Raw genomic sequence first — 26,358 nt, forward strand, 5'->3', positions numbered from 1 at the left:
AGACACAGCTGGGGAGGAATTAAAGAAAGAGTGAAGTTAGTCACTCTCCCTCTCAGGCCGTCCTTCGGTCGGCGATGTTGGGGGTCCATCACTTATTTCACAGGTACATTATTGTTATGTCTGTCAGTCCATGTGCATGACTGTTCGTCTGTCTCCGCCTGCTCCTGGTGATGTCACACACACGCAGGCTTTCATGTGCAGTTGAACACGTTGCCCCTTTAATCCAGGCTAGAGACACAGAGGGGAAACGCTCAGCCACCGACCTCAAATAAATCACTGCTTAAGAAGGGCTTTGATCAAGTTATTCAGCTAAACCAATCGTGAACTCCAGTGAGTTGCTCCTGTTATATCAAGCAGTGTAAATGAACAGCAGGATGCTTTGTGAATGAATCTCAAAGTACTGTACTGCAATTGACCCTTCACAGGATGAAGGCACAAGACTTGGAATCAATAATTTCCTTCTCAGGAAATATTTCTGTTTTATACTATGAATTTTTTATGTTTACTCAGACTGTTTAAACTGTTGAGGCAGCACAGTGGTTTCCTATTTGTCTGAGCAAAAAACATTCTCATACATAAGAAATTCAAGTCTACTGTAAAATCTGTTCATCTGTAACACTACCATTAAGGATGTTGTGCGAACTGTTTTATAGAAAAGGGGGGAAAGGATATGCCATTATACATTAAGAACTGTTCTACAACTGAAATTTTTAAATTACTTGTATCTTAGTAAGACCTTAGATTTTATTGCTCATGTTATCATTTGTTTTTCATCTCCATTTTCTTTAAAAGTCTGACGTGTAGCAACACTGGAAAACAGGAGATTGGCTCAGCAGAGAACTTATGAGAAGAGTTATAAATTTCATGTGGCAGTAGTTTTATGTTTCCTAATCATTAAAAGGGGAATCCACAATCCCACAAAGTAAGCAAAGGCCAACTGTTCGCAGAGCAACAAGGAAACCAAATTGTTAGTGCTAATATTTACTTTTTATGAAATACCACTCGATAAAACCTTGACCCCCCCCGACCCACTCCCCTCCCCCACACAGTGTCCTGTGAGCATGTAGTGTCCGATCTTATGATCCATAATTATAAGCCTTGAAACCCCCCCCCCATCCCATCCCCCTCCCCCCCCCCCCCCCTTCTATTTACGTCAAGGGAGGCAGTGACTGTGTTAATGGATTTTTGGGGAATAGAAAGAGAAATAGTGACACACTAAGTAATCGTCACTGAGTAATAAAATGACGTCTATTACTCTTCCTTTTCATGGTCGGGAATCAATCAAGGGAGTTAATGTGCTGTTGTATCTAATCCAAGCAGAGCATGACATTATGCCCCCAAAACACACACACACACACACACACACGTGCAAACACGCAAGCACAGACAGTCACACAAACACACACACTCACACACTCGGACGCGTCTCTGAGGATTCGGAATGAAATAGTTGCCGAGAGGATTAGGAAGCTATGCAAAACACTTTGCTTGATTGACAACAGCAGTTCTGCTTTGACAGCCTCTACTGTTGCATCTCTCCCTTTAATAGGTGGAAGGTGTGTGCACGTAGTCCGTTTCTGTGATTCTGCATACACAAATCCGCATAAAACTATGAGAAGGTTTTTTTAGGGAAAACTGAAAGGCATCCCTCCAAAATTACTTTTACAAACCACTCTTTCTGAAAACAAAATGCCACAGTGTGTGAGAACACAACACATGCACGCATGCGTGTGTGAGTGTGAGTGTGTGTGTGAGTGAGTGTGTGTGTGTGTGTGTGTGTGTGTGTGTGCGCACGTGCGTGTGTGTGTGTGTGAGTGTGTGTATGTGAGTGAGTGTGCGTGTGTGTGTGAGTGTGAGTGTGTGTGTGTGTGTGTATGTATGTGTGTGTGTGTGTGTGTGTGTGTGTGTGTGTGCGTGAGTGTGCGTGTGTGTGTGTGTGTCTGTGAGTGTGCATGTGTGTGTGAGTGTGTGTGTGTGAGTGAGTGTGTGTGTGTGAGTGAGAGTGCGTGTGTGAGTGAGTGAGTGTGTGTGTGTGTGTGTGAGAGTGAGTGTGCCTGTGTGTGTGAGTGTGTGAGTGAGTGTGTGTGTGTGTGTGTGTGTGTGTGTGTGTGAGTGAGAGTGCGTGTGTGAGTGAGTGAGTGTGTGTGTGTGTGTGTGAGTGAGTGTGCGTGTGTGTGTGAGTGTGAGTATGTGAGTGAGTGTGTGTGTGTGTGTGTGTGTGAGTGAGAGTGCGTGTGTGAGTGAGTGTGTGTGTGTGTGTGAGTGAGTGTGTGTGAGTGTGAGTGTGAGTGTGTGTGTGTGTGAGTGAGTGTGTGTGTGAGTGTGAGTGTGAGTGTGTGAGTGAGTGTGTGTGTGTGCACATGCACGTGCAGTCTGCTTACATCCACTTTCTCTTGCTCATTCATCCTTCCTCACACTTTCACGTTCCAAGTCGTCTTGCGTCTGTGAAGTGAAGAAATCTTTGAATGAACAAGTTGAAGCAATAGGTCACAGACAGAGCAAGGAAGCAAGAGGGGGGAAAGGAGGAGGGGGGCAACCCACGCAATAAGGAACTTTTTACTGTGTACTCTTTCCATCCCCCTTCTCTCCCTCCCTCTCACTCCATCTCAGTGCACTGCTAAAACATCTTAGCGTCCAGTCTTGTTGATGTGTGCATAGCCCTTTTTCTCTTTCTGTCTGTTTCTGTCTTCCTCTTCTTCTGTTTCTCACTCTCTCTCTCGCTCTCTCTCTCTCTCTCTCTCTCTCTCTCTCATTCTCAGTCGGCCTAAACATTCTTTCCTCTGCTGTCATTGTATGTTTCCTGTCTGCATCCGTCTCTCCATTTCTTCCTGTCTCAGCTAATGTGGGGGCGAGAGCTTAACCCGGAGGTAGACGGGGTTGATACATCATTGCTTTACAGGATCCGCAAAACATTTGTAAATCAGCCTAATAATCACACATTTCCTGGTATGTGTGTGTGTGTGTGTGTGTGTCTGTGTGTGTGTGTGAGGTAGTGTGTTAGGGAGTGTGTGTTTTGGTACAGTAGGTCAAACTAGTCACCTTCTCTGGAATATTCTTCTGATATTTTACAGCTTCTACCAGAACTTTACACATTCTTCCAAGCCACATATATTCATTGATAACTGCAAAGAACAATAATAATACATTTCCTGAGAACAGAGGACAGCCCTTTGTTCCCTTTCAGTAAAGCAAATCAACAGACAAAGGGTGGATACTTTATCAACGGACAGTACGGCACCCCAGAGCACCAGCAAATACTCGGTGGGCGACGGACAAAAAAAAAAAAAGAGAAAGGCTCTATTTTTAGCGCATTCTTTCTTATGTAGAAATGTTACCCGGGAGACTTGATTGTGCATTCACTCTCACTCCGCGCGTGTGTTTGTGAGTGTGTGTCAGCCGCACACCGCCGTAATTCCAAGGGTCCACCGTAGCACATACAGTAACTGGCCCCTTTATCGCTCATCCTTGCCGCTTGCTGACGTCAGACAGACAGTGAGCATGTCTGCCAATGTTTTCTTTGGCGGGGGGGGGGCTGGGGGGGTGGGGGGGGGAAGAGGGACGTGCTGACACACTCAGGGCCCGAGGAGAGAAACAGAGGGACATGTGGACAAAGGAAGAAGGAATGCCGTGACGTCTCCGCCCGTCTCGCTGACTGTGTCGACCCCGGGGGAGCCAGGGGCCGGGCCCCCTTTTTTGTGGCTGCATCTCCAGTGATCTTACAATTCCATGTTGTCAGTTTATGGCCTCCTATTATTCAAGTTTAAATAGTTTAACATGTCCATTTGCTTCTGAAAAAAAAGCCAAAGTAATCACAGCAATGAATGTGTCAGTTTTGCTGATTATTCTGATAGTTTTTTTAAATGTTGAGCATGCAGGCACTACGTTAGTCCATTCAGTAATATTCTGCATGTAGGTACTACATTATCCTTTTCAGTTCATTTGATATGTATGCACCATATTCACTCTGCTGTGTGTTTATGAATGTAATTATTTCATTGTAAGTATGAGTATGTGCACATTGATCACCTTCTCTGTTTCGCTCCTTGTAAGAACCTTTCCAAGATATTTACTTGCACAGTGCAAGTGTATATACACTGTATACACAGTATTCATGTTTCTGTGTATTAAAGCACATCAATCTTCTTTCTCGCAGTGCTTCTAGTGAATAGTTCCTTTAGTGTCAGTGTAATTTAATTGCGAAAACTCTTTTATGTGTCAGTATGTATAAACATCTCTGTGTCTGTCATTTCCATGTCAGTATTCACCCTTCATGAACCGGTATGGACCCTTTGATTTGCCATGCATGTATACTGTACATTGTCTGACTCTTTCTCTTGAGTGTGCACAGGCATGTTTTATTGACCCTCACCCTGGCGATCGGTGTCCAGTAACAGCGGCCTGTGCGGCTTTGCTATATTAATCCCCCCCACCCCCACCCTCCCACACTCGCTGTGGAAGGAAAAATGTGAGGTATGCATGGAATGGAGGAGTCATAGACACAGGGAAATTCCCTGGAAAAGAACAAAACAGACAGACAATCGGAGAGAAGGTGGGGGTTCGGGATGGGAGGGTGAGAGAGAGGACAGGGGCAAACTATTCTTTATCTTAATTCACATTAAGAGGGCAGGGAAAGCTATAAACAATCATATACCTTCAAGTTCTTTTACGAGACATAGAAAAAAAAATTGACATCAGCTCCATTGACTCCAGTATCCTCCTTACCTTTTGTCCTAGTCCCATTTGTTTCCTTTTGTGTGTTCTGAAACTAAGCTCTAACTAAGCTCCTAAACTGTCAATGGCCTGGCAAGATATCCGATTACTGTCTGGCACAGAAGTTCCCTCTTTCCCCGGTGTTGCATCACGACTGACACCACTTCCGGCCTGAATGTCCTTTAGAGTGCTGATAGGGGGGCGGAGCTCTCCCTGTGCTCACATTGTGTCATCTGTTCATAGAGATCAGAGGCGGGTGACGTGCGATGCGGATCTGATGCTGCAGATTGCTAAACAGGCCTCTGCCTGGCACAGAGGGATCATTTGGAGTTGTTAATTCAGGTAATAATCCTAGGAATGCCACTTGGGTCTGACTAATTTCTTTCAATTTCACTTGAGTCTGACCAGTGTTCACTCTTTCAACGTATGGAGGAATGCGACAGGCCAGAGACGGATGTTTTATCCCAGAAGATGCGGGCGTGAAGTATCTTGGAGTCATGTCAGAACAATTTGAGCTATTCAAATAGCTGCAGTGTGACATCGTGCACGGAAGCACATGAAATTCCACAGTCTTTATGTCCTGCAGTCTCCTTAGTTTTAGGTATGGAAAAAGTGGAACTTTTGCTCAGAATTTAGAGATTCTGCCGCTATGTGAATGGACACTGGCCTTCACTCACATTAAAGCAACCAATGAAAACCGAAGTGACAATTATTAGCGTCAAAGTATGAATTAACATATTTAGATGGAGAAATCCGTGGAGATTTCGGTTCATTTACCACAAACTTAAAGCTAACAAACACAGTGAAATGCGCTACAGCAGTACGAGAACAACTGTTAGCAATGTGCCCCACCTTAAGCAGAGAACTTAGCTGCAGTAACAGAGCCGTATCAGTGCTTGGATGAGTGTGCTGATGAATTCACTAGTCTCTGGGACTTCAGGAAACCAAGGTAGAGAGTTCCTGAGATGGTCAGGAAATGTTCCAGTGGTAGCAGCCTGCTTATTCCACTACTTTAAACCCCGAGCGTGGAGAAATGGGGGAGGGTTCTGGGTCATGCCGAAATGTTTAAAGAGGCATGAAACGCATAAAAATCGACATATTTGGAAATGAGTGTCATCTCCTGATATATTACGCACACTGATCCTTCAGAATCGAAAGCAAAGCATGGGGGAATTATTGTAGTGCGTATTCTCGCGTTAGTTATATGGAAAAGGCTTGTTTAGCACGAATATTTATGTAAATATTATCTTTCCTGAGAATTGCCACTGAAAAGCCCCCTGACCTGGCAGTGAAACTACTAAAACTGAAAACCCAAAGAATTTTCTACACCATCAAAGGGAGGCTACATAAAATAAACATAGCTGGCAGATTACAGCTAAAAATAAAGGGCAGTGCTATCCAGTCCTGCTGCGCTCTATGGAAGTAAAGTGTGGGGTCTGCTCGGTCAACACCGTGACGCAAAATGGAACAAGCCTCCAACAGAAGCCTGGCCTGTAGGAAGCAGGCCCCTTACCACGTCTCGTGGACTTGTGGACAGACCACCAAACTCCATCCAGGATTAAGCCCTCACCAAACCCACTGCCTTGTCAGGGGAAAAAAATAGACCCCTGGTTCTCGCAGCTTGCTGCTCTAAAACCCCTGCAAACACTGGCCAGTCTCAGACCGGCAGCGATGACATCACAGGACTCTTTCATAAATAATGTTTCAGTGACGTAACCCACCTAGCTGGGGAGAAAGTAAATATTTCCCTCGGGGTAACCTGGCTTTTTACTCAACCACTCTTTCACTGGAAGTACAGAGGTGCCGCAGGGGGTTCCAGATTCTCTGTCTAAGCACATTCCTGCGTAACGATGGCAGTTGGTGTCAGTCCAGTATGAAACACAGGTGCAAAAGGATGAAATCCCCACATAAACCTGACTGACAACCGAGTCTGTAAACCACAGAATTGCAAAACATCTCCCTGGTGCCAACAATGACAGACAGATCCTCCATCAGTGATTGTCAGTGGACACAGATACAGGCCTGAGACCCCACTACATCAAGCTGACTACTGGAGTCTCCAAGGACTGCATTTTTATAGCATTCCAAATGGACATATTTCCTCTGCCCACGCAGACTCAAAGGCTCCTTCTTCTGAGTCTGAATCAGAGGAACATCATTAATGCACTGGAACAAAAGGATTAGGAAAAACTAGCGCGAGACTTTCCTTTATTTTTGAACAGTGGACAAAGATAAACGCCGACCCCAAAGCAACAAAGTTGTATTACAGTTTTCCCTTCTCTGGTTAAACTCATCTTCCTTATCTTACATACGAATGTTTGACGTTGTTTCACAAAACAAACACAGTAAAAATCCGTGGCTTCCTGAAGCAAAGGCCAAACCACAGCACCGCTGTGCGTCCTGCTTTAATTTGCTTTCCATTGCGAAAGTCAGAAATGTACCCTTCATCCTCATATACCTGTTATTCTTGCCGTAGGTGTTGGCCTATGTTACATCAGCTCAGCCCTGTGAACCTTCAGGATCCAACATGTAACTTGGCAAGAAGGATCGCATCAGCCTTCTGATGTCCCATTCGCTTCCAACTATACCTTATTTCATTGGCCAAGCTGCCTAGGACTGGACAATCCACATGACGCGCACATTTGCCGTGATGTACTAGGAGGCCGGCTGTAGAGGAGATAAGGCCTATTTGTGTAGTACAGCACCTGCCTTATCCAGCACTCTCTCTCTCTCTCTCGCTCTCTCTCTCCTCATCTGACTCAGCTGTTTTTGTAGGAAACAAATTCCCTTTGAAGAAGGGAAGAATCTTTCATTACTTCAAAGATGGGGGAAAATGGAAGGAGGGAGAGAGAATAACTATAGTCCATTGTCTTTTCTATCCCAACTTCCCGCTCCTGAACACACCTTCCTCTCCCCATAATAATGGTGTGATCCTAATTACAGAGAGGCATTGCAACAGGTGTGTAACACTGCACCTGGGGAGAGATGGGAGAAAGGGGATTTACCAGAACACGTAAGCTGACTGGACACTACTGACATTACACTGGCACAAGGAGAGCAATGTGGTATGTTCTGCTCATAGCACTGTTACTAGGCTGCTCCTGTTCTCGAACCCCCCCAGACCCCACTGCTATTTTCCAAGAAACAGCTGCAGATTATAACTCTATATCTGTGATGAATTACTGGAAAGGTCAGGTCATTTGCAGCAAAAATAGATACCACACAGCCCACAAACACATTATACACAACTTTGTGATATAAAACATCACAACCACTTCATTGATGTACTGAGCAACAACAACAATGATCATCATCATGATTCATAAATGCCAGGCAGTAAATAATTCAGTTTCATACTTGATGTCACTAAAATCGTCTGTCCTTTCCTTCTTATGATTGCGCCTGGGCAGTAAGGGTTAAGAAAATAAGAAGGAATGATGTAAGAAGCTCTCACGCTACTGCGTGCTTTTACCGTAAACTGGTCGGCCAGAGTTTGACCGGAAGACAGAAAGATTTGGAATCGGGCCAGAAATTTAAAGGAAAAAACAAATGCAATCATTCAAACTTGAGATATACTAATGTGACGTCAATTGTGTCGTGAGAATTACAGTAACCGCCCAAACGGTAAAAACAAGAAAACTAAATTGACGCGTCATGTTGTCCATCTCTCTGTGCGTGTGTCCGTGCGAGTGAGCGTGTCATGGTGGCCATTGGCGAAGCCATTACCTATCTGAACCAAATACACAGAACTGTGGACAAACACGATATAACAGGACGTGAAGCACAGTTGGAAAACATTTCCGGCATGCATAGGTTTCCATAAAACAAAAGTCGTTTATAAGTTATTTACCTCATTGATTAAAACAGGATGTGCATAGTTTCTGTGAAAAGCATCTGTTAGGCTAATGGAATATGCAATTTATTTTTTAAATAAATAAATAAACATCTTGAATAAGTCAAAATGGGCTTTCGTGAAAGCAACACAAATTGACAGCCTTTTACAACTAATCTAAACTAGCACATCCAGACACAGTCTACCCACAACGTCCAGACGGTCCAGACATTATCGCGGACGCGGACAGAAGGGGGCATTTCTTACAGAATCAGGGGAAACGGGTATTTATTAGTGTGAGAGTTTTGCCGGTAAATCGTAAACCACATTATGGTAGGAATACACCTAATGTTCAGTGTTGATTTAGGACAAAGTTTGATTGGGGGGGGGGGGGGGGGGGGGGGGGGCGGAGGGGTTGTGGGGAGCTGGGGGGGCAATACATTAGTTTTATTTCCAGTGCAACCTATTTTGAGTTTTTACCGTAAACATGACCCTGGAAAAGAATTCGCTTTTGCGCCACCTACCGGGACTACTGACGAGCCTGGCAGCTGTTATGATTTTGTCCAGGATTTCGAAACTTTGCTAAGCTCAAGAAAGGCCCTGTGCCGTTTACACACAGAGACACACACTTGTGTAAACTTAATTTAATGGACAGATTAATTAATGGTACTTATAGTGTACTTGTGTGTAGGTCTTTTGAAAGTAGGCTTCAGTAGGTTATGTAATTTTTGAGGTGGTACAGATCCATAAGGCATTGCAGAAAACACATTGCAGCTAAATTAATAATATATTTTTATTGATTCTGTGATAGAAAATACATCACAAGAGAGTGAAATACAATCAAAATAAAGGGTATGTTTATATATTAACAGTGGTCTATAGGTATAGATACTGTTCACAGTCTTTTTACATCTCAGAGTGAACAATAAGATAGTGTAGCCTAGTGTCCAAACCAATTATTCATTTTTTAAGTTTAAGTATCTTTATTAAATTATATTCTTTATATGTGAAACTGTTATGCATTTTAACAGAGCCCTGTCTGAATAACTGACTTTCAACAAATATCACTGCCTTCCAGCCCCAAAATCAAATCACATTTCCTTTTAATTGGGAGCTTTTTCAAGAGAGATTTACTGGTAGTACCAGCCAGATCAGTCAATTACTGTACCCCTATCAGGGCTGGATAACTCTCAGTCTTATAGCCTGGTCCTTTGATTGGCGGGGAGCTCATCCTGATCAAGTCCCCACAAGAAACTACGCAGGCGTGTCACTTCCTGTTGAAGTTCAGGACTCGGAATTGGCTGGGTAAGGTCCAGTCGAGGTGTCTCATTGGGCAGAATTAGAGGCGGATGGTCCAAGAAGCTTTCAAAAATATCTAGCACAAAATAAGCAAAATATAAAATTAAAAAGTTGGAAACATTTACAGTCAAATGGTTTTGTTAGAGACAAAACAGTCAGATATTGCTTTCACCTCCACCAAGTTCTGTCCCAGGGGGTGGGGACCAGGAAATAGGCGGTGCTCTAGCAGGTCCCAGCTTATAATGAGTCAGAAGATGGTGGAGCTGTGAAGGGCTTAGCAAGGAATAATCTTCCTGTAGGCTGGACCAGGAAGACTGAAAAAGGAGAAGAGGAAATGATTAATGTTGCGTTATGATTCCCTTTGCCACAACCTCGAACTTAAGAGGAAAAAAGATAGAAAGTTGACATAGACAAACACACTATGCTTAGGAATTTATTTATTATTCCAGATATCCTTGACTAGGCTATCTCTTGGGCAGGCATAGTTATTTGTCTCACCTGGATGAGACGGGTCTTTGGGATGCATAGGAAGTTGACAGTGATTGACAGCTTTTTTAGGAATTCAGAAGCGATGTCACCTAGGCCTTCAGCCTGCAGCCAGTCAAGGACCAGGTCCAGGTTTGTGCGGATCTGGACCGCCCGGGACCAAGAGAACAACCCGTCTGAAATTGAGAGACAGAACAGAGATGCATGCTTTGCGGTGCTCAAAGCCAGATGCACTGGGATATGTGGGAGACAGTAGCTCATTGTTGAAGAATGTTTATAAGTAAACAAAGATAAGGAATGAGCTGCTGCATACTTGCCATAATTCCACAGTTCCACAGAAAAAATTTCCATATTTATGAGAGCAAAGGCCAACTGGTTAGACAGTGATGCGTAACCATGTTTTTCACCCATCATCCCTCACCTCTCTCCAGCAAAGTGTTCAGCAGGGAGGTGTTGGTGAAGAAGAAGAGATATCCAAATGTCTGGGAGGTGATGGGTGGAGAGAGGCAAGCCTCTCGAGATAGCATGAGGGAACGGCGGTACACTTCCACCAGACCGGCGACGGTGGGAGGGAGGGAAGACACGTCATCTTCCCCCTCTTCTCCACCACCCTCGCTCCCTCCCTCTTCCTTTGTCCCATCTTTGTCTTTCTCCTTCTCTTCGCTGGAGAATGGGTTTGTGTCCAACAGAGCTGGAAGCAGGGAGTACAGTGTCTGAAAGAGAGAAGAGGAACAGGAACAGATGGTGAATTAATTTAAAACGGGGCATGAAAACATAGCGTGGAGCACAGTGTCTTGTTTTGTGATGGGGCAGTTTCACTTAACAGGAACAGGTATTATTTTCAGAATGAATGTGAGATCCTGAGATCCCACAACAATTAAATAACTGTGCTATCTGAAAATGTCATCAGTTTTAGTGCCCACACCTTGGTCAAGTGATACACACACTGCTGGAAAGTGTGCATTATGACATCATCAAGTTGTGCCAGGGCTTCTGAGCAAGTATCCATGTCAGCTGACAAGACAGGGTCACCGGGAGCTATGGAAGGACATAAACAGAAAAAGAATGGAATCAAAAACTCAAGCACAATTTGCTCACTACTCAATATCTGTTTGCAGTTATATTTGTCATCTACTCATTCATAAAATCCACGTTCCTGTTGTGACTAATGCAACAGAGACAAGGACAACTTGACATAAAACAGGCAGATACAAGAGCACATGAATAGAACATGCCTAACAGTATTCTCAACATTATTCTCAGTATTTTCTGTTGAGAAATGCAATAGAGATTCAATGAAATTCCTGAAATTACATCCAAGGAAAATATTTTAGTTTGTCTATCTCACCCTCAAATTCCCATTCTTTCTCCATGGCTTCTACTTTGACCTGGAAGAAGTTTAGGAGTTCTGTGGCATTGGACATCCAGAACATTAGGGGTCGAAGGTCAGAAGACACCTCCTGTATGCTAGGTGTGCTCACTTCCCCTTCTTGATCTGTAGAACTAGATGCCAAATATTCCACAACTTACTTCATGTGCCAATCTTCCATTACTTTCAAATACAAGATTGAATTTCAGTTAGATACTGAATACCAATAAACTCTGCAGCAGCAGCAGCAGCAGTATTTCATATATATTTATGTTTCACACTTGTAATACAATGTCATGGAAGATAGAACTGCTCTAAAAAAACTGACATAATCAGAAATGTAAAAAACTTAAAGAATGCTTGGAATCAAATGAACAGAGCTGCACATGCACATGTAACTGAAACTGAACATTACACCAGGAGCTCTTACTTTTGTGTGGGATGCTTTTCCCCAAATTCTTTAATGTTTTCCTGCAAAGGAAAGTGTTTAAAAGTGAGAGATGGGTTCTTCCAGAAAAATACAGAGGAAATATTCTCTCTCAATTAAAGCCTATTAAGCCTTTTTTTCAGGGAAGCCAAGCCTACACAAGTGACATATTCAGTTTGGAGAGGCCCAATATATCGATCAATGAATATGTGTTGAGAAATTTATTGAATAATATATAAATATGTTGCAAAATATTTTGATTGGACAGCAGACTCACCCAGACTATCGTTTTGATTTGATTGGCTGACTTTAACAGTAGCTGGGGAATGAGTGCAGGATCCAAGTGCTTGGAGGCATAGTCAATCATAACTGACAGGAGATATGCTGGAGCTAGAGGTCCACACCCTGCATCAGGAGAGGAGTTCTTCAACATGATCTCCTGATAAAGAGAAGTGGCAGGGAGTTTGAAAAGGGTTCATGGTTTTATCATGTTTTTTGCCCATACCTGCAGTGCGCATAACTCCAGTTATATAGTTAGATGGTTGCTACAGCAACAGAAACAGAGTGCCCTACCGAAGGGTGTTGTGTAGCTGTGGAATAGCCAGGAATTCATTTATGGGGGGGAGGGGGCGGGGGGGGACATGGCCCCGGGGGAACTTTTGACCCCAAACATTGCGACAAGATAACCAATCAGATTAAAGATCAAATGTTTAAATTGTTCCCCATTTCAATTTTTATGTCCCCATTCCATAGTTGAATGATGGGCGACACATTAATTACTGCTGTTTTGGGATTTCCCATAATATATGATTTTAATGAATGCAGTGTGTCAAAAATGGAAGCCACGCCCACAATTGACCGATTGACACGAGAGTGAAGCCAGGCTGGTCAGAGGACGTGTGGCTTCACCCTTCTTGGAGACCATGATGTACTTGCCTGTAGCAGAGCATCGGCATGTCTGGGGTGAAACTTCAGCACCGCGTCAGTGGATCCAAGATACTGCCGCAGAACCTCCTGCCTGTCCACTAAGCCCCCTGGGCAACAGGGGGTGGAGGAATCCTGCTGCCATGGGAAAGGAAAGGCAGGTGGCGGGCTGGGGGTCACACGGGGGTCACGATACAGGAAGAGGAAGTGGCCTCCCAAACCTAGCAGGTCTCCTGGCTTCAGCTCTGCCTCCCTGTACAGCGGCACCCCATTGTGCATGACAGCACCACCCCTGAAGGGGCGCACGAGAGCTGGGCAGGTGAAAGGAGGGGGTGGGGGTGGGGGGGGGGGTTACTGTGGAGGTACATTCACACAACATTTCTAATACACTTTTACCCCGAGAGGCACTTTGCCCGCACGGTAAATACTGTAGCGGGTACCATGTTTGGAATCGTGCCCGGGCAGGGCAGCGTCTCTCCTGACCAACAGGTGGCGGGCCAGCAGGTCGGGGGCCGAAAGAAAGGTGTCCACTTTCAGAGGCTTCCTCCCCTTCCTCTCTCTCTCCCTGTCCTTCTCTCGTTCCCTTGGTGAGGGTTTTTTCCCAAAGACATGTGTATGGCCGGTCATGATGTAGAGCACAAAGTCCTGCGGATGAGAGGGTCTGTTAGCATCTGAATAGGGCAGGTGTGTGTCTGTTGGTATCTGACTACAGTAGCTACAATAAGAGGCTGTTCGTATCTGAATGCAGCTGTTCATAGTCTGTTAGTGCTTGAGTGCTCGAGTTTTGATAATTCTCTGATTAAATCTTAAGTTGCAGAGAATGTGGAGATACTATCCGTGCTGTTTTAAAGTATAACAATTGGGACCTGTATGAGATCATTTTACATAGAGGCTTGAAGTACACTTGAATTTATTGTATTTTTGTGTTATGCCTGGATGTATTGTGTATTGTATTGTTGTTTTGAAATTCACATTATATGAAAGATCTCAGTGGTATAAAAACACTCCCTCTAGAGGTATGAAACGATGGTAGGCAATGATTAGAACTATGCAGGTATTTCGTCATCTGTTAAGTATGATATCATTAAAAGCAAGCCTAGCCTTGCTCTGGTCGTATCCCTGCAGCAACAGGAAGTAAGGGCGGTCTGTGGGTGGAAGGATCAGGCTCTGTGACATCACTTCCAGATCACATGTATCATTATCCTCCTCGTGTTCTTGGGGTCTCCTGTCCCTTTCACTTCCGACCTTTGACCCCAGCACCTGCAAGACAGTATTTATGTCAAAAAAATCCACGCTACTGTACGGACATTTTATCTCACTCTTTCCCCCCTCTCTGTCTCACCTCTCCTGTGTCTGTCGCTATCATGCTTATGATGTTCTTTCTATCCTGAGCTCCTCCGGTGTTGCTCCCGGGGTTGCTGGGACGGCGGTTGTCATTGCCGGCGTGTTGCCCCTGGCGACGTCGCAGACTCAGGTTCATGTCGCTGATGCTTCTGCGCAACTCCGTGTTCCTCCCCCGGAAGCCGCGCTCGGTCTCTTCTGCTCCGCCCCCCGATGACATGCGACTTCGCCTCCACGGCACTGCGGCGGACATGACGTCAGGGCGAATTTCAACCAGTCAAACATAAGAACAGATGCCATCATGAGCGAATCAAATGAGCCAGACTGACATTTTTTAGGGACCATGGGAACATGGGCTACCTGAGTAATTCTCCCCGTCCCTCTTTCGTTCCTTCTCTTTGGCCCTCTCTTCCCGCTCATAGTCATCCTTTCTCTGGATCTCGAAACGCCGCTCGAACCCCTCCTTTGGCTTCCACATGTCAATCAGAAGCAGGGGACATTCCCATGAGGCCACACCCCTCCGGCACTCTGTCTCCCATCGGATGGTCCCGTTGGGCTGTACAATGGGCTTCCCAATGACATCACACAGCAGGAAGTCATCAGGGCTGGGTTTGTGGAAAGCTGGGAGGAGGAGATGGGTGGAGGCGTAAAGATTAGCAGGTGACGGGTGACCATTTTATGCATCTTAAAAGAATGACTGACTCACCTCCATCCTCAGTCTCTCCCTCCCTTTCTCTTTCAGTGTAGCGGGTTATGACCTGCGAGATGAGCTGGTGGGCGGTGGAGTGAACGTTGGCCAGCAGGCTTCTGTAGTTGGCTCCGCTGGAGAGGGCATCTCCGTAGATCTTAATGAGCCCCGGGGTTGAGCAGGAGGCTGGGGGCATGTAGTGGGAGGACGATGCTGCGGAGTGCGCCCACACTTCCCTCTCCCTGTCCCCGACCGCTCGGTCCCGGTCGCTGTTCGACCGGCCCCTCAGGAAGAGGTGAGACAGGCGCTTGGCGCGGGACTGAGGGGCGGCAGGACGGGGCCGGAGGAAGGGAGAAGGGGAGGGGGAGGGGGGAGCCAGGGAAGGGGTGGAGAGGGAGAGGGTGGACGAAGGAGCGGTGGGAGCCTCGTGCAGAGAGGCGGCATCTGAGCTGGTGGTGGATCTACAGAGAGCGAGAGAGAGAGAGAGAGAGAGAGGGAGAGAGAGAGAGAGAGAGAGAGAGAGAGGGGGGGGAAGAGAGAGAGAGAGGGGGAGAGAGAGAGAGAGAGAAGGAGGGAGAAAGAGAGCGAGAGAAGGAGAGAGAGAGAGAGAGAGAGAGAGATGAAGACAAATAGTTTATTGTTAAAATTAACAATATATATGGTGTTGTAAAATTCAATAATACAAATAGAAGTTACTGGAATTGAAAAAAATAAAAAGGGGGAAAAGGAAGGACACGTGTATTAAATATTTGCTTAGCAGGCACTTTTATCCACTATAGTGAAAAAAAACAACTTATATATTTTTTCAGGCTATCCATTTATACAGCTGGATGTTTGTACTAAAGCAATAAAGGTTAGCCACCTTCTTCAGTGGTACAACAGCTCCACCTGGGCAACAAACCTCTTAGGTACAAGTCCTGTTCGCTAGCCATTGTACTGCACTGCCACCCCCTTATACAACACTGACATCCACCAAAGGAAGCCTAAAGGAGCAGAAACATGCCAGAAAGGCCAGAACTGACGGGAAATACGGACTGACTTTACAGAGGCTGCGCTGGGCCAACGAGCCCCCAGTTTGGCAAAGTGTTTTCGGGGAGAATTTATCCACAGACCCACAGGGAAATGGAGCTTCCTGAAACGAGGGCTGTTGGACCCCTCCATCTGAAAGAGGCAGGAACAGAGTGAGAGAGGCCGGAAAGCACAGATAAATGATAGAAATCATAGTTTCTTTACCAGATAAGACATTCCTGAAATGTAGATTATTTAACTTTACATTTTGCATTTCAGGTATTTAGCTGATTTTATCCAGAGTGACTTATAATAAGTGGAAAAAAAGAAAAGGCCTAGATTTGAAAATCATCAACATCCCAAAGTAGCAATTAATGCTAAGTGCAATGGTCAGGCCGAAACACCCTATGATGATGCAAGCAGGTGATGCAAGCAGATAATGATTAATATCAAGACTTTACTGCACATAATACAGGGCATTCCAAGCCCTGTATTCTTCACTTGCAGTCAAACTGCACTGGAAACACTCTGTAACTATTGAACAGCACACAAAGAATAAATAAAAAAAAATTTTTAAACCAAATCCTTCCTGCTGAAAATGTCAGCATATCTGACACAAGTCCTGTAAAAGTCAAAGTGTAGCATTGTTTTTATGTACATAGTCAAATGTTGGTGGAGCAGTGTAGGGCTAAAAATACCCTGCCCACTATACTTGTCACAGGGTGAGCACAGAATTAATCTGTTTAAAATTTAGAGCAGAGACCAGCATATGCATCACATGGTGTCCGGCAGAAGACTGACATCATCATGAGACAAGCCCTGCCAGCCAAGGTGTATTTATGACACAGTAATTAATGCCAAGTCACAGTGGGTGAGATGCCAAATCATAAAATCTGGTCTCCCAGGTTTAGGCAAAATAATGCCATTTTATTCCAACTTAATGATACGTATCATACCTCAATCAATAAAAAGTGTGTATGTTAGATCGAGTCCACAAACAAAAACTGAAATTATGGCCCTCAAGTTGATAACTAGGTCAGACAAGGTCAATTCAAATCTAAAGATGAGGTCATTAAAGCATGTAATGCATCAACTGTAATTTGAGTTACTATAGCAACTATTGTACATATCAAGTGTGAAACGAATCATTTTCCACGCTATTATATAATCATATATTGGCTTTATTTTGTAATGTGCCTAACTGAGATATTTTTTCCTCTTCTGAGAAAATATGTCATTAAAAAAATTAAATATGGAAGTCTTCAATACAACATCAAAATCAAGATGGGAAGGATATGCATGATATTTCCAATTAAATGAAACACGTACATACCTAGTGAGTACCCTTTTCTGAAATATAGAACTAATTGTAAGATCTAATAACAGTATTATTTGTCTATAAAGGGTGACATCACTCACTTCAGCTGAATTGTAAACATGCAACAATGCACAAAATTCAAACAAGAATGTTCAAACACTTATATATAATTCATATTCTACACAGTTTAAAAATAATTCTAATCATTTATAAAGATTACAAGTAGGCCATGCAAAAGAATACACTTTATCCATAAAAGTATGTTGAGAAGTGATATCTAAAAATGTAACTTACCCACAATTGTATATGAGCTTTTTTTTCTTTTACCAATATCTCTTTTTTTAAATAAAAATCCTTCAATAGCTAAGAACTTTGGTTATTTATGTCTGTCTAACCACAAATCGTCTGTGCACATTTACAAGCTATTTTCCACCTGTTTAAAAATGTATCATTTGTTTTGTCCAAGAAAATTTGTTATTTATTCCCGTGACATTATCATTCTCCTCACTTTCAAAATGGCTCTCAATTTCCTTTGCCCTTTCATGCTCTTTCGCTTACGCACTTTTATTTTGCTCTTCTTTTGGAATATATCCGTATTTATTTATTTATGAAAACCAAAAAAAAAAAAAACGTTTTTTTTTCTGCTTGGTCTATCCCAGCTGTCTATATCTATGTCTTATCCTTGCGTTCACTCTTTCTTTCCCTCTCCCTGTGTCTATACATAGAGAAGCAGGCCCATTGTTCTTCGTGACAGAATTTCCTTCCTCCTCACAGGACAACACCTATATCCTGAGTGAGAGGGGGAGCAGGAGATGGTGAGGTTAGCGCAGCATATGAACAGCCTGGACTGGGCCCTGCATTATATCTACCCTGGCTCTGACAGAAAGAAAATCACTGCAACAAATACGGTATATCTTAAAACAGACTGTTTAGACTGGGGTCCACAGTACTCATACTGACACTGAGAGATCAAATTAGTTGAGGATTAACGAATACTGGATTGATTGGATTTAACAGTTTATTACCAGCCACTGGAGAGCACTGGAAAGATAAAAGATTGCAACAGTATATGAAAATACATTAAACTACTTGTCTCAGGACACTGATGAGTAGGAACTTTATACCTAATTTAAAAAAAGGAATTAAATAAAACGTTGCATGTATCACTTCATCTGTTTTAGGTTTCAAAAGGAGAAATCTACTCTACCAAATGCATGCTAGTATGGACAGCATGCAAAACCACAGTTTATATTTTCATTTTAAATAGGGTAGATGTTGCACTGTTAACACTTGATTAGAAGAATCTATTCTGCAAAATAAATGTTTTATATGGTGACTATCTCTCCAAAAAGGAGGTAGAAGGCATAATGAGAGGCAGGAAGTGAGCAAGAGAGGGACACCTGTGACCTCTGACCTTGTTTCAAACAGGAACTTGGTGCCAGGAAAGGACAGGAATTAATTTTGTGTCTTTTAAACTGTGTGTCACTGTGTGTTTGAGTGAAATCAGATGTTAAGATTTGTTTTATACAACTCCATGTCCATTGGTGCAGAAATGTTTTAAATTACACTGTGGAGTAAAATGTCTGTCCATTAGGATAACTCAACAAATGCCATTTTAGACATAAACCACATTAATATACATTGTGTTTTGCCAGATTACATATTAGTATGTGACATTTTAATGGACGATAGTAATAGGCCTGATTAAAATAATACAAAGTTCAGAATGACAGCAATGCACAAGCTCAGGCAGACAAGCAGCAACACCCTGAAAACATTCAGTATGGCTAAAAAAGAATTTGGCTTTTTTTCATATTTCTCTGGCGCTCCCAGTATCCTTTATCTCTCAATAATCTGTGAGCCAGGACCTTGTTAGTCATAAATTAAACAGCAGTCCTTACTGATTTCACCCAATTTTCCATGAGACATCTGAGACCATCGAGATCGCTGGAATGTTGTCTTATGTTTGAAGAAATAGCCACCCTCTGTGATGAGAAGCAGAGATAAAAAGAAAGAAAACATAAAAACTTCTCATAATCCTGCCCTTCCTTTCACTGACCTTGGAGGAAATGTTGTGATGCAGCGGGTCAGATAACAACCAGAGGGCCCCTGAATTAATATGTCTGTGTTTGCTGTGTTTTATGGCGTTGCATTGTAAAATGTTTGCATTTCTGATTTTATGAATGATTATTTGACATATGTATGCTGTGTGTGCGTGTGGGCGCACATGCACGCAGATGTGTGTACGTTTATGTGTGTGTGTGTGTGTGTGTGTGCCCGCTTGAATTCACGTAGATTTAATTACAATATATACATTTAAACTGTAGATATTTTGGCTGATGCTAATTCAAACAGCAGACATACATACCTATTGTTCTATTAATTAACTTTGTTCCAGACCTCACACTCACTCTCTAAGTAGAATACATGACATACAAATTATACATACATACATGTAGTTAGTATGTTAACATCATTTAATGAAACTGCTGCATAAATTAAACAAGTAATTTGTTAAAGTCTAAATATGGTTTTGTATACAGAAAATTATACATTATTATTATTATGCCCCGCCTTATTCCGCAACACATGGGTTCCCTATCCTCCAGCATCCCGGCATGCCGCTCGCGGCCTTACCCTTCAGAGGACATCATTCGAAGAGGACGGCAAGAGGTGTACTTTAGAGGTAGGCCACAACATTTATTTACTGTTGATTACTCTTGAATATTAAGGATATTTTTGCCTAGAGTATTCATAAAGCTTTATTTATACAGTCTGCAATGAATCAAATAAATGTTGCTCGACCATAGACCAATACTCGCCAAAAATCTGATCTTGCTAGCTATTTAGCTAACCAGCCAGCTGAACGATTTTGTGCTGTTTGCTAAATATACAAAAAATCTTGGATATTCAGCTATGGTTATTTGTAATGTTCTTCTAACGTTAGTTAAACCCTGAAAAATGTAACTTTTCACGTCATGTCGAAGTACATTATAACTGGTTCGTACATATTGATAAGGTTGCCGACAAGGTGATGGTTTCAGCTGAATTGTAGCTTGCGTTTCTGCTTTTCGTTTATCAAGGATACTTAATGTTATTGTTAGATGCAACGTGGCATATGTTGATATAGTGAAGGGGATAGTTGTCACTACGTTGTGGATATTTAATGGTTAGTGTAATACTAGGTTGCTAATATAGATGGCTAATGGCCGTTGCTGGTCGGAAGGTTTTACGTCGGGAGTTCACGACCTGATATCAGCTCGACCGAGCTAACCTTAGCTAGCTTGTTAGCCGGAATTTTGTATTGGTTTTCTATCTAAATCGCTAGCGTAACAGACGGTGATGATTAACGTATTACCACCAAAATTAGTTTAACTAGACTACGTTAATGTAAACAGCATTTCTAAGGGAGAAATATTTTGTTTGGTGTACGTTATAGACACGGTCTGGTAATGGACATCCGCCTAAGTATGATTTATTATTCGTTTTGACTTAAAATATTGCTCAGCGATTTTTTCACTGAGCGCATGCTGACGAACTTCTTTTAATAACTAAAGAAAATTTAGCTCAGACGGTTGTCGAATTTCTCGTCCAGTTTTGTGATGTTGCTTTCGTAACGACTTCTGGCTGAGTTACCTACTGGTATGTATCGAACGATGTTACATTATATTTATTTGACAGACGCTTTTATCGAAGCGACGCACGAAAGTGCATGCCAAGGTCATTGGAACTACTACGAAACACAGTTTCGTTTAAGGTACAATACCCACTTTGTACAGTTATCATAGCCAAGAGCACAAAGTCCAGTTCACACAGTGAACATTATTCTGACCTAACCTATGCCAAGTCAAACTAGGGGGCAGTACAAACTAGGGGGCAGTACAAGCTACAACATTAGGACGAAAATACAAACTACAATAAGTGCTGGGATGGAGGTAGATGTAACATGAGTGGCATGAAAGAGTGGAAGTAAAATGATTTGCAGAGTGGTGGCAGTTAGTCCAGAGATGCGTCTTCAGACCACGGCAGTCGATGGGTAATGGAGTGGTTCGAAGAGGGACAGGGAGTTTGTTCTGCCACTGGGGAGCTAGGGTGTAGAAGCTCCGTGATGGGGTTGAGCGAGAACCCTTTACCCGGATGGGAGGGGGTGCAAGGCGCCCTGCTGCTGCAGAGCGGAGTGGTCATGTGACGTTTAAAGAGCATTAACAGTTCAGCGACTCTGAGAACGCATTTTTATCCATAATAGCATGAATGTATATGTTCACGTAGAAGAAGCAGTTAAAAATACTAATGATGTATGGTAGCCTGATTCGAGTCTGTGTGTTTTCTGTTGTCCAGGAGTTAATACCGTGTGTTAAATCAGTGAAGATGGCTGAAGCGATTCAGGAGAAGATCAAGAACTACAGGACCGCTCCCTTTGATGCTCGTTTCCCCAATACGAACCAGACCCGCAACTGCTTCCAAAACTACCTTGGTAAACCCATTTGTTTTAGTCGATACTTTCTAGTCTGTTGGGTTATGGTCACTAACTGTTGTTTGAACAAGCCATTGTTTTCTGTCCTTGTTAATGATACTTTACATTACATTTTTACATTACAGGCATTTAGCAGACTTACATAGCATTTCTTTTACATAGCATTTTACATTGTATCCACTTATACAGCTGGATATATACTGAAGCAATTTTGGTTAAGTACCTTGCTGAAGGGTACAACGGCAGTGTCCTTACCCGGGAATCGAACCTGCGACCTTTCGGTTACAAGCCCAGTTCCTTACCCACTGTGCTACACTCCGATACTTTGGTTAATGGTGTAGAAACTGCATTATTTCCAACATATTTACTGCACTGACCTTTGTTCCCTTTCATCAGTCACCACTCAAGGGCCTCGTGTCCACTTAAGACTTTCATGCGATTATATCTGGTCTTAACATTGATAATATACAGAGTTCTGCAGAATTACAAGGGTAGGGTAGAGATGGTGAGTGAGATGATGTGGGGTGATGTGTAATGGTAGTGAAAACATTTTTTTCTGATGTATCCTCTGCGCTTTCATTGATCTCTGTATTCCAAGCTTGGATCAGTTTAATTTAGTTGCAAGTTAGCTGGCTGAAGAACCATGACAAGAGCACAAAAATGCTACAATCACAATGCAATCTGAGCTTTTACAGTGTTTGTACGTCACCAAGAAGTCATAACACTTCTGAGCCTTGATTGCGTCCATTTGCAGTACGAGTTACTTGACTGCCAACTACCAACATTTTCATCTGCTTCGTTGTGCTGCCATGGCAAATCAAAACTTGTTTTGTAACACGTGTCAGATTTCAATATTTTAGACGATGTGCCCTTGGCTATTTTTAACCAGTGGTGGCAACCGTGTTCTATGTATCTGAGAATCGCATCTGAGGCAGTGCCATCTCAGACTGCATTTGCATGCCTGTTTAAAAACTGCCAGAGCATGTTGGCTCCTCATACAATAAGGACAGAAGTCAAAATGGAAAATATTCGAACTCTATGCAGTTTCTGTTGAGGTTATGAATGGTCATATACGAAATTTAAGACACGATGAAACCCTTCTACTTTGCTTTATGATTAAAAGTCGCTGTTGTGATGGAGCGCCATTTTGTTCCTAAATCTGTAACATACTTCGGGTTAGGCGTGCTGTAGCAAGCTCAAGTTTCTGTGCTGTGGAGGCTCTGTGTGTAGATGACTATAGTGCCATGTCTTTCTGTGCTGTGTTCACATCCAGCTATATTGACTCTGTGAACCCTCCTGTTCCCACTCTCAGACTTTCACAGGTGTAACAAGGCTCTCTCCGACAAAGGACAGGATGTAGCTCCATGTGACTGGTATCAGCGGGTCTACAAGAGTCTTTGCCCGATGAGCTGGGTACGTAAAATATGATGTTACATTCTTAACAGAGTATGCTTGATGCACAGTGAGCCAATGCCATATATACCCTGTAACATACCCTGGTTATTGGTTACATCACACTAAGTCAACCATTAATTTATTGACGCCCAGTAAAAATGAACTCTGCATTACATTAAACTGGTGAGTGTTCCCTGTACTACACTAGGCACCCACAAAAATATTATTTGAAAGTGTTCTACTTATTTATTTAGGTGACAGTGGAAAATAACCAGTATGCATTTCTTCGTACCCTGACTGTGGCTGACCAAAACCTAAAATATCTGAGGTGGTTGTGACACCGATGACATCCCATAATCACTGTGCTTGACTTATGATAAGTGTCTACACAAAGTTGCTGTTGCAGCCGTACTGTGGTCATTGTAAACATTGAAAATGATAGACAATTAATGTTGAAGCATATTGGACTATGGCCATTTTTTTGACACGCATCCCCTTCTAGATTGAGTAAAATGACATTGGTAGCTTTGATTTTATTTTAGGCAACAAGGCTAAAAAGACTAACTAGGTTCAACAAATGGTCACACTTTTTCAACAAGAAACAATTTCACCTAAACCAAATGACTGACAGCACACCTGTAGCATTGTTTTCTTTGTGTTTTGTTACCGTGAAAACAGATTTTGACAAAATCTGCAGGCTTAATACTTGTATGCATAAATACAATGTGGTGCTGAATTGGTGTGCGGTACAATCAGCAAAGAGAACAGACACTGGGAGGCACTTTAAGCAATCCACAAATGTGTAGTGCGCTGTGAAATGTGCTGTACATCTGGATTCACACATTAGGAATGTTTAGGCTTCTCAGTCCCGGTCAGAATTGTTGGGAGCTTGTTAGCATACTGTGTCTCTGCCTTTTCTCAGGTCAGCAAGTGGGACGAGCAGATTGAGAGTGGCAGTTTTCCTGGGAAGATCTGACGGACTACCCCGCGACCCCTCACTCGTCTCTTCATGACTTTCAAACATTCTTAACGTTCTACTATGGCACTGGCCTGCGCTCACTCATCATTTGTCCTCAACTTTGACCTGCAAGTGAAAACAAGTTTTACACTGTTTATTTTATTGTGTTTTTTTTTTTTTTTTTTTGAAAACTCGGTTTGATGAGTTTTAGTGACTGCTGAACTGGACAAACTTTGTAAAGGGGAGGAAAAAAAAAATTCTCGCTTATTTGTCAAAGTTAAGGACCAGTGTTGATTGAACCCCAGCCATTTTGTCATTCTGTTTAATGTTTGTTACAAAATAATTTAATAAAGCTGGTCAGGTAACCTAATTCTTTGGGTTCTAATGTCATTGAGTGAGTCCTGGAAGTTAATTTCTTTAAATTGTTTGACCCACACTGTATGCATATATGTGCCTGGGCTGTTCTACAGAAGTCGTGCAAATTCAGGCCTGGAAAATGGAAATTTGTATTCTTTTTAAAAAAATTTTATCATGCATAAATATGCTAAATCTAATAATAATCAAATAAAAATTGAATTAATAGAATTTAGTTAAAATTCCATACAAATGTTCTACCATGTTACGATTGTGACCGGTCTTAGTACTTAATCCCACTACTCAGTAATACCTCTAATCATAAAGTCACAAAAATCAATGTCACAAGCAATAAATGACCTACGTGTTTATATAACTTTTATTTTGTGCAGAAAAATATGGAACATGGAATAGCTCACAAATACGGCACTGTGTTACAAGCCATTCACTGTGGTGTACACAAGCAACACAAATTTCTGAAAATAAGTTTTTTCTTTTTAGAAAAGGAAGGAAAATCCGTTAATGTTGGGAAAACAAGAATAACCTGTTAGGCCGTCTTAACAATTGACTGAAAAAAAAAACTGAACTTGTCTTTGCATAACGTTCTATTTGCAATTTAAGCATGTAGCATATGTTCTTATCCAGTTGACCTACAATAAAATGCGTGAACATTTATCGAACATCAACACGGTAAGTAGCCAAATAATTCAGAGAACCATTACTGCAAATCTGCCGAGTCGGTATCAAGGAATGGAAAGTAATGGTGCCCAGTAGTAAGACTAGTTTGTGTGCGTGCGCATTGCGGGGCGCATAAACTGGCAAGGTTAAGGAGCTATGTATGGGGACAAATGAAGAGGTGAGGTGGAGTCAGAAGAACTTAACACGCCTAGCTTGTCACTGCATCAGATATCAGATACTGGGCATGCCTTTTGGGTCACATTGGTCGGTGAGGAAATTAAAGTACCGATGTTGTCCATTTGAGGCCAGAAGAAGCGGTTCTGCCCAGTGTGTTGCGTCATTTTGACAAACCCCGAAAGAGAGATCTTGCTGTGGCTTTTTCTATCTGCACGACTGTATCGCGACAAGTGGAAATAATAGGCCTACGTATGAACTGTAGTTGAATCTTGTTCTTAAAAAGACATGCGTTGAACATTGATTGGCTTTGATAAGAATTGATGGATACGTGTCATCAACCAAAACAATACTATTTGAGTTGTGACTGTTTTGGTTATGACAATTTTGGCCACAAAACAAGATTTATAAGCACACTTTTTTAATGAATGAAGTGAATTAATTTCAAACTAAGGGGATTTCGTTGAAATGTAAATTAACTGTTCAAATTTGACGAAAGCGTTGCTATGTTGATAGGCGTTTCCTTTGGTTGCCTAAATAACTTTGGCAGACAATCCTATGGTTCACCGCAAAGTGAGATGAAGCACGCAAATTATCACGCGATGTCATTGAATAGATGGAGGATTTTACACATGCTGGGTTGGCTTTGGCAGCAGTCTTGATTTATATGCATTGAACTTTTCGTAGCTGTATTCGTATAAACTATGTTACCTGAAGTAATGTCATCTATCTGAACACTTAAACCATTGGCGCTTGCACATTGCATGAATGGATTAATGAAGTCAGATGTAGGGTACTAATGTGAAACAGCTCACGTGGTATAAGCGGACTGTGACGCTAGGTGAATTGATCCAATGTCTGTTTGTATTGCATTAACTGTATTGTATTGGATGTTCTGTCATGCCTGTGTTTGAATGTTGGAG

General features: G+C 42.5%; 2 protein-coding genes across 2 annotated transcripts; one reads left to right on the forward strand and one right to left on the reverse strand.

Moving 5' to 3' along the window:
- Window positions 1–9,317: 9,317 nt before the first annotated feature.
- rasip1 (Ras interacting protein 1) lies at window positions 9,318–18,160 on the reverse strand. The gene is made up of 16 exons (XM_035435400.1): window positions 17,697–18,160; window positions 16,116–16,237; window positions 15,095–15,537; window positions 14,749–15,009; window positions 14,390–14,628; window positions 14,149–14,307; window positions 13,488–13,692; window positions 13,060–13,358; window positions 12,401–12,562; window positions 12,127–12,167; window positions 11,676–11,830; window positions 11,253–11,365; window positions 10,749–11,040; window positions 10,340–10,503; window positions 10,014–10,155; window positions 9,318–9,917 (listed from the first exon to the last, which is right to left on the reverse strand). Exons 2-16 carry the CDS (start codon window positions 16,235–16,237, stop codon window positions 9,739–9,741), a joined length of 2,976 nt encoding a protein of 991 aa, XP_035291291.1. The 5' UTR covers window positions 17,697–18,160; the 3' UTR covers window positions 9,318–9,738.
- A 1,833-nt stretch (window positions 18,161–19,993) lies between these two features.
- Window positions 19,994–24,599, forward strand: LOC118236783 (cytochrome c oxidase subunit 6B1). The gene is made up of 4 exons (XM_035435414.1): window positions 19,994–20,088; window positions 21,741–21,876; window positions 23,189–23,289; window positions 24,194–24,599. Exons 2-4 carry the CDS (start codon window positions 21,771–21,773, stop codon window positions 24,245–24,247), a joined length of 261 nt encoding a protein of 86 aa, XP_035291305.1. The 5' UTR covers window positions 19,994–20,088; window positions 21,741–21,770; the 3' UTR covers window positions 24,248–24,599.
- Window positions 24,600–26,358: the final 1,759 nt, after the last annotated feature.

This window comes from Anguilla anguilla, chromosome 1 (assembly GCF_013347855.1).
Source record: "Anguilla anguilla isolate fAngAng1 chromosome 1, fAngAng1.pri, whole genome shotgun sequence".
Taxonomy (NCBI): Eukaryota; Metazoa; Chordata; class Actinopteri; order Anguilliformes; family Anguillidae; genus Anguilla; species Anguilla anguilla.